We start from the raw sequence: 8,107 nt of genomic DNA, 5'->3' as shown, positions 1-8,107 counted from the left end.
CCAAGTTACCTTTATATGAACCACTGTGACATTCCTTAAAATGAGGGAAACATTGTCCCAACCAGATACGTTCAAAGGGATGTTCATCCATATATACCTCCCAATCTCACGAGTAAACTAAATATAACCTTTATAAAAAATATCATATATTCAAATATAACCTTTATAAAAAATATCATTTACTAGAAGTACATTACTATTAATAACCTAATTAAAGCTAAAGTTGTAATGACCAACATTATGTTACTAACAAAATTAAGCACTTTGAAGATTTTAATTGATGTTTCTTTGTTTACGACTAGATTTTTATTTATTTTTTAGAGCAAGGGACCAAAACCGTACAAATCAGAAGTTGAGGGGCTGATCATATATATTTTGTAATGGAGTTTGGTTAAATCAGGAGGTTTGATACCTCCTGATTCCTCCACATCGTTCATGCGCAAATAAGAAGCAAGAAAAAAAATGAATGGTCTTGTGTTTATCGGTGATCTACGAACAAATCAAGAGATTAAAAGGGGATGGATGGAGTGGACTTATGAAAAAGGAAGCAGCATCACAGGTGGTATAAACAAAAATTACAAAACGCATACAATCCAACAAAATGCACACACACTTTTTATCTCAAAATTACTAACAATTTATCATCCAACATACCACAAAAACAGAAAAATAATAGAAAATAGGAGAAATTTGACATTGAATGTGGGCAATTTCAAAATTGAGCTCAAGGGTCGCCGGTTTTGGAGGTTTTGGGGGAAGGTGTGGCGGTCTTGTGGCGGCTTTTACATTCGTCCTCCACTTAGTCGACTCGTCCAAGTGATGAAACTGAGAAGCAGCAACAGAAACGAGAGAAGGAAAGGAGACAACAGAAAAAATGTCACCGAAAAGGAAACTGGAAGGGGTTATCTGTAAGGGGCATTAGCGGCGACGCGAGGCTATTAGCGGTGACAATAGGACAATAACAGCGACACATTCGAGGGAAAAATCAATGCGTTTTCGTTTTCCTCTACAAACCATTGGATTGAAAACGAATCGGACGGATGGCGATGCCTTTAGCGGCGACGCAGAGCAATAGCGGCGACATGTAACGCGTCAATTACATGTCGCTGCTATTGCTCTACGTTGCCGCTAATGCCAACATTTTTTGTAGTGATAGGTGACATTAGAATGTCGTTACTTGCTGGTTGATCTAACGCAAATACCTCTTAATCTCTTTATCTTTTGTTTCAACCAGATATAGGTTATAAGATAGTCGAAGAGTCTTCTTTGGTGTAAGTATATATCATATAAAAATAAAAAATTTAGTGTTTGCTTCAACTTTCAGGATGAACTTTGTTTGTGCTTGTATCTCTATCAATCAATCATTTTTCTTCTTTATTATTATATATTATATCTGATTGCATTTGTTTGCAATGCTCTGTCACGTGCTTGTTCCATGCTTTATTGCTACTATTTGCATAAGTGACGTGTATTCATATAATTTACACATGTTTACCTCTAACTGTCCTTATATCCATCTTTATTGTTTATACTTTATACCTTCTTTTTCATTTGTCGTTTTATTTTACTTATATGCTAGATGATATGAAGGAGATATTAGTCATCGAGAGGTATTTTGGCTATTTTAATTATTCAATTATTATTATTTGTTTTATATGATAAAGTGTGGACTAACGTGTGTTATATAGTTATGTAGGAGATTTTAGTCAACCAGATGTATTTTGGCCGCCTTTTTTAATTGTTTACTGACTGTCTCCTTTGAAAACAGCTTTGGTTACCCACCAACTTACTTTCCGTTACATTACTGCTATGGGGATCGATGTTATGATATTGTTATTATTGTTTGTTTAATTAGTCAAAAACACGAAGGACTAGATTTGTCTCGTTTCATAATATAAGGTCTGTTTTCGGCAAAGCACAAAAGATCCTCCGAGAGCTAGTGACACGTATATACACACCATATACAGATGATGCCACGTATACGACAGAACCCAAGTGGATAATTGAAATGCGAAGTGCATTGCGTCTGTTGTATATACATTCAAACTAAAATTTTCTTTAAAATTATCCTCTTTCGAGTCGACTATCAGTTCATCCGTATGACCCTAAATTCCTTTCGATTTTCAGGTCTCGTAGCCAACTAAGATTTAGTAAAATTAGTTCATTCTTTACATTTTGTTAATGCATGTATGTTTTTCCCATTAGCATTTAAGATTCTTGAGGTTGCATGCGATAGTAGTGCGATCAATTTGAGTTTAGGTTTCCTATAAATAGGTAAGAATCATGTTCAAAGTTTGTCTTGTTGAAGCTTTTATTTCAAGTTTTAAATAAGTTGTCAAATGGGTCTGTAAATAGATGGTTTTTATAGAAGAATCTTGGTGCAAAAATGGGAATAGATTCTCTATGATTTTGACTTGTTTGACACCGATAAGTCAAAGTTTGACTCGCATGTTGCAACAATACAAATAACATTTTCTATTTCATCAACCACTTGTACCCTATGTAATAATACTTCTACGCGTATCTGATTGTAGATATTATCAAAGTAGAAAACGACTCCGACGATGATGGGAGTGAGTATACAACTGTTAATGGATTTAACTATCGCTGGTATGTCGCTGATGATCGGATTTGGGATTTTCGCTTTTGTTGCTTCGATTCTCTGTTCTGCAGTGTTCTTTCACAGCGCTAAGGCTCAGTAATCATCGTCTTCGTGATCACTGGTTCAAGTTTATGAGTACAATAAGGTTGAAGTTTACATATACTATATATGTCTAATTTGTTTAAATATGTATGTTGATTGATACCCTAAAGTTGATGTTACAATAAAAAGTGATATGATCGTGTCTAAATAAATTTTCCACGGTTAAATATCTTGAAATTTTACTCATATAAACACGTAGGTAAATTCATGCATTAATTACCCATGCATTTGTAAGCAGTGTGATTGCTTTAATATGGAAATCTTTTTTGGTGAAGTGAAAACATTTTGATTCATCATCCTACCAAATTAAACAAACCACACACTTAAAGATATGAAGGCTGAATTATAGAATTGCCGCAAACTAGACGCCTTGCAATATCAGCTTTTGCAGATTCTTTATTTGGGTTGAGGTATATTTGGTTCCATTAATGTCTTGAGTGACAATTAATCTACAATATCTTGACCTTCATATGGAATCGTATACCAATATGTGGTAAGTTTGAAACTGAACCTAGTCGTGTATAAGGGTATATGATGAATACAGAATCATATACCAATATGCTGTAGCAAGTCGCAAATCCCCTGGTCCTCGGTCCTCACAATGATTTGTCGATTTCCAAATTTTCCCCTTTATGAGAAAAAGAAAAGACGCACACCTAATGGAGACACAATGCCAACCATGTTCAAGCTTCTTATGTATCCATGTTTATCATTGGACTTTCAATCTTTTCAATATATATATGACTGAACCTATGGCATATGTATTCATCAAATAAATCAAAGTAGCCACATATGAAAGGAAAAGGTCAAGTGTACCTCCGAGATCCTCCGAACACTTCATTGGGATGTTTTATTTAGGATTTCCTACTGAAGTGTTTGGGGGAACTCCAAGTGCCACTTGACACAAACAAATTACTATTGTCTTGCACGTTCCTTAGATTACTTCTGAAGTCATCTTCCTACGTGTATTAATTTATGAAGTTGCAGTTGTTTAGGAATCTTTGGTTAGTGGTTTTTATATAACCCATCCTCCACTTGAACCCTATAGGCTATCATTTCCTCAAACTAATATCTAATTGATATTCTAATTGGATCTATCCCTATCAATCAAAGGAGGAGACGTACTTCGGCTCTGCCTCGAGGAGCAACCTCATACGTGACCCAATGCTATGTTAAGGAATCCCACAACTAGTTTCATTTTCCATTTCCTCTGTATCAATTTTGGCAATATATTTTTTTATTATTCGATACCACCTGAAAGCTGCCATTCTTCACCCATTTTGAGGCATCCACCATCTCCGACAGTCGAAGAACTCTTTTGATGGACCATCGACTTCTTATCAAGCAAGCCTAGTATACCGACGCAAAATGACACACTGTTAGATGCATTTTATACATCATTTAGCATGCCTAATTTAAAGAGTTGCATTACATTTAGTCGTCATAACTCATGCATTTTCACATCTTAAGGATATTTTATGTATATTAGTGGAACCTTAGTTTGCGTACATTGTGGTTGATTTCTAGGGATTTGAAGATTGAATATGCTTAGGATGTTGCTAGGTGGTTGGAGTTTGAGTTTCATGAAGATCATAGTTGTATTGAAAACTAGGTGGTTGGAGTTTGAGTTTCTTGAAGATCATAGTTCTATTGAAAACGTTGAAAATTTTGGAAAAAAAAAACAAGCAAATAGAAAGCCACTTGGCCAAGTCAACTTTCCTCTTAGCCTCCACTCAACATAGCCGATCAAGAAAAACATGTCCGTGTTTTTGAAATCCATACGAACAAGTGGAATTATAGGCAAACTCCACTTGATCAAGTGGAAACATGAGTTTTAATGCTTATAAATATATTCTGATATAAAGCCTCTCTATAACAATTCAAGACAACAAGAAAGCAAGAAAAACCGCTGTGAAGGCTCTTATCTCATAAGGCATACAAAAAAGCTCTTCCACGCCTAGCATCGTACTTTCCACTACTCGTGTAAGTCCTCCTACGAAAAGGAGCGAGCGGAGAGAGCATAAAGAGCTTACTTATAAGGTACGAGCTTAGAGCCTTGCGTGAAGCGCGGAGGGGATGGATGTCTGAGCGGTTGAAAGAGTCGGTCTTGAAAACTGTCACACCCCCAAACCAAGGATGGCGGAAACGTCCAGGGGTGGAGGACTTCATGTACAGTATCACAACAACGTGTATAATAGTGCTCAAAGTAAATACAACCATCATAAATATAATTGAAAAAGTTACACCAAAGTATATGTTTACATGTTTCAAAATCAATTACATTATGATGACAAAAATAAATTGTTGACGGTTTAACGTCTCATCCTCAAAGCGCTGAAGTTTTTCCTGTTTCACTGATTTCCTGAGAATACAAGTAGTTTTGAAAGAGTGTCAACAATTAAGTTGGTGAGTTCATAAGAGTTTTGTTTGGAGTAGAAACCGTTTTCCCTTTTAAAACCGATAGAGTTTGATCTCCAGAAAATCCAATATTTTCTTAGTTAAGTGTAAACAGAATATTCCTATATGATGTGTTGATGAACCCTAGATTGACCCGTAGATTTCCCCTATAATCGTCCAGCGTATATAAGTTATATAAGATTTAAGTTAGATAAAACGTTGAATATAGTGGGTCTGCCCTAGGTCCACAACCCAACGAGGAATAGGAGATGAGGCGGGCACCACCAATTCTAAGCTAATCCAGACTAAATTCTTGTATGACTCAAGCATATACGCTCAACGATTATAGTTGAAGTCTAACAGTGCGAAGATTTAATGTGAACTTAAACTATGCATGCTATAGTTTACCAAAAGTGGTGGTGATGGTGAATATAACCTATACATATCATAGTTCACCGGAGACTAATAGTGATTAGTGAACCTGAACTATGCATATTATAGCTTATCAAAAGTGATGGTGATGGTGAGTATAACCTATACATATCATAGTTCACCGGAGAGTAATAGTGATTAGTGAACCTGAACTATGCATATTATAGCTTATCAAAAGTGATGGTGATGGTGAATATAACCTATACATATCATAGTTCACCGGAGAGTAATAGTGATTAGTGAACCTGAACTATGCATATTATAGCTTATCAAAAGTGATGGTGATGGTGAATATAACCTATACATATCATAGTTCACCGGAGAGTAATAGTGATTAGTGAACCTGAACTATGCATATTATAGCTTATCAAAAGTGATGGTGATGGTGAATATAACCTATACATATCATAGTTCACCGGAGAGTAATAGTGATTAGTGAACCTGAACTATGCATACTATAGCTTATCAAAAGTGATGGTGATGGTGAATATAACCTATACATATCATAGTTCACCGGAGAATAATAGTGATTAGTGAACCTGAACTATGCATATTATAGCTTATCAAAAGTGGTGGTGATGGTGAATTCCTTTCTTGTAATTAAGTCCATAGGGTAGATGAAACATAAACTATACCTATTATAGTTTATCACTTTGTTTGTAATATATATTTACCATAACTATACCGATTATAACTAGCGTGTTCGTTTGTGGGGGTATAATGGCTTAACTTTACTTATTATAGTTTATCATAATTGTCCATAGTGGCAATAACTCTTTTGTATGTGTAAAACCTTTAATAATGTGTTTGTTATATAAATAACCCTAAACTATACCTATTATAGTTTATCAATTATTTGTGTGGGTAGTGAGCATAGGCCTTACTTGTCATAATTTACCAATGTTTATATTTTAATGGATATAGCCTTGTAATATCATTTATATATTTACCATACTTGTGGAGGTGTAAATCCATTTGTTTTCTGATGTATGTCTATATAAGAATACAAAATTGTCATATATTGCAACTACACATAATCACATAACGATGTATACCTTGCTCAACATGTTACAAGGTGAAATGAAATTTATAGTGTTTTTCTGTTAATAACATTTTCTGTAACTGTTATTGGAAAAATTGTAGAAAAATCATAAAATGTCCAAATCAAGTTCTGTAACTTCTGAGAGTTTGGAAAATGAGTCTAGTTTGTTCATAATTTTTATTATAATTTTTAATGACTTCTTACTTATGTGAAAAAGTCCATAATCACAGACTGGTCCGGATTGATGTTTGAAATGATAGGCAGTTTTGTAAAAATCACCATAAATTGTAGAAAAATCGTATGGAGATGTGCAAGTAGTCATTTTAAAGCTAAGACGTGGAACTACATGCACCTAAAACAGTTTTGAAAACTAAAATGTTTAAGTTGTCCAAAACAGTCCGTGAATGGGGTTGAACTTTTCTGATGAAGGTTGTTAGAAAATTTTAGTTATTTTCTTGGTGTTTTAACTTGTATTCCCCCCCCCCCCCCCCCCCCTAAAAACTTGAGAAAACATGAAAATGTAGGGGTATGAACTCACCTTAAGTGATTTCAGTAGGTAAGTGTTGAAGAAGAGAAGTGTTCAACCCAACACTTGAAGAATCACTTGAAGATTCGAAGATCTAACACAATTATGCGAGAGTTTGTGTAAGATATCCATGATTCGAGTGGAAATAATTGAGATAATCATAAAGAGAATGGATTATTCTTACCAAATGTGGAGGAAAATCCCAAGATCAGCCCTCAAATCTCGAGTTCTAGAGAGGGAAAATGAGAGAGAAAAGAGTTTGCTCTTTTTGGTGAAAAGAGAGAAAATGAGAGAAATGAGGAGAGAGGATGAATATTCAGCTCTCAAAAACGTGGGAATGAGTGATGATTGAGTGGAAAGGACATTGATGTGACCTAGGTAAGGTGGGGAGGTGTGGCTGGTCATAGAGTGGGTGTGGGAGTGGTTGCTTGTGTCATAAAGTAAAACAAAGTCAACACTCCACCTCTTTGTACTTTACCCACTTGCTTTTATTATTTAAATAAAGATTTTTATGAAAATATGATTAAATTGTGAATATTTAGGGTTTATTATGTTAAAATATGATTTTGGGTGAAAACCCCGCGTTAAAATAATTAAAAACGGGCCTTAAACGCAAATCTACGCGAAAACCGGGAGAAAATGAGTTCCCAGCGAGACCTCTCGGTCCTAGGCCGAGGTTCGGTCCCTAGGCCGAGGCTCGGTCCATGCTGATGCTGAGTCGGAAACGAAAGGCGCGAGCCAGAAGCGAGAGGCGAAGGGCGAGGTCCGTCCGAAGGCTCGGTCCGAAGTTAGAAGCGAAGGTCAGAAGGGAAGCTTCGGTCCTCGGTCTGGAGATAAGAGGCGAGAATGTCAGAACCGAACGAACTGTAGTGAACAGTACCTTCGGTTCGGTTAGTGAACAGTACCTTCGGTTCGGTTCAGCAGCCTTCTTCATCAGGAGGGTTCGGTTCCTAAGAGGGGTTTTCCTAAGAGGGGTTTCGGTTCCTAAGGTCTGTTTTTCGCGTAG

General features: G+C 35.9%; 1 protein-coding gene across 3 annotated transcripts; it reads left to right on the top strand.

Annotated features, from left to right (window-relative positions):
- The first annotated feature begins 2,008 nt into the window (after positions 1-2,008).
- LOC111907833 (uncharacterized) lies at positions 2,009-2,873 on the top strand. 3 transcript variants are annotated; one of them, XM_023903639.3, is made up of 2 exons: positions 2,009-2,127; positions 2,535-2,873. In XM_023903639.3, the coding sequence occupies exon 2, from the start codon at positions 2,565-2,567 to the stop codon at positions 2,700-2,702; it is 138 nt and encodes a 45-aa protein (XP_023759407.1). In that variant the 5' UTR covers positions 2,009-2,127; positions 2,535-2,564; the 3' UTR covers positions 2,703-2,873. The 3 variants fall into 3 exon arrangements, with proteins under 3 accessions (XP_023759407.1, XP_023759408.1, XP_023759409.1); XM_023903640.3 differs by having other exon boundaries at positions 2,028-2,097; XM_023903641.1 differs by lacking the exon at positions 2,009-2,127 and adding an exon at positions 2,134-2,274.
- Positions 2,874-8,107: the final 5,234 nt, after the last annotated feature.

Source organism: Lactuca sativa, chromosome 4 (genome assembly GCF_002870075.4).
Source record: "Lactuca sativa cultivar Salinas chromosome 4, Lsat_Salinas_v11, whole genome shotgun sequence".
In the NCBI taxonomy this organism is placed as follows: Eukaryota; Viridiplantae; Streptophyta; class Magnoliopsida; order Asterales; family Asteraceae; genus Lactuca; species Lactuca sativa.
This window is presented reverse-complemented; position numbering and strand designations above follow the sequence as displayed.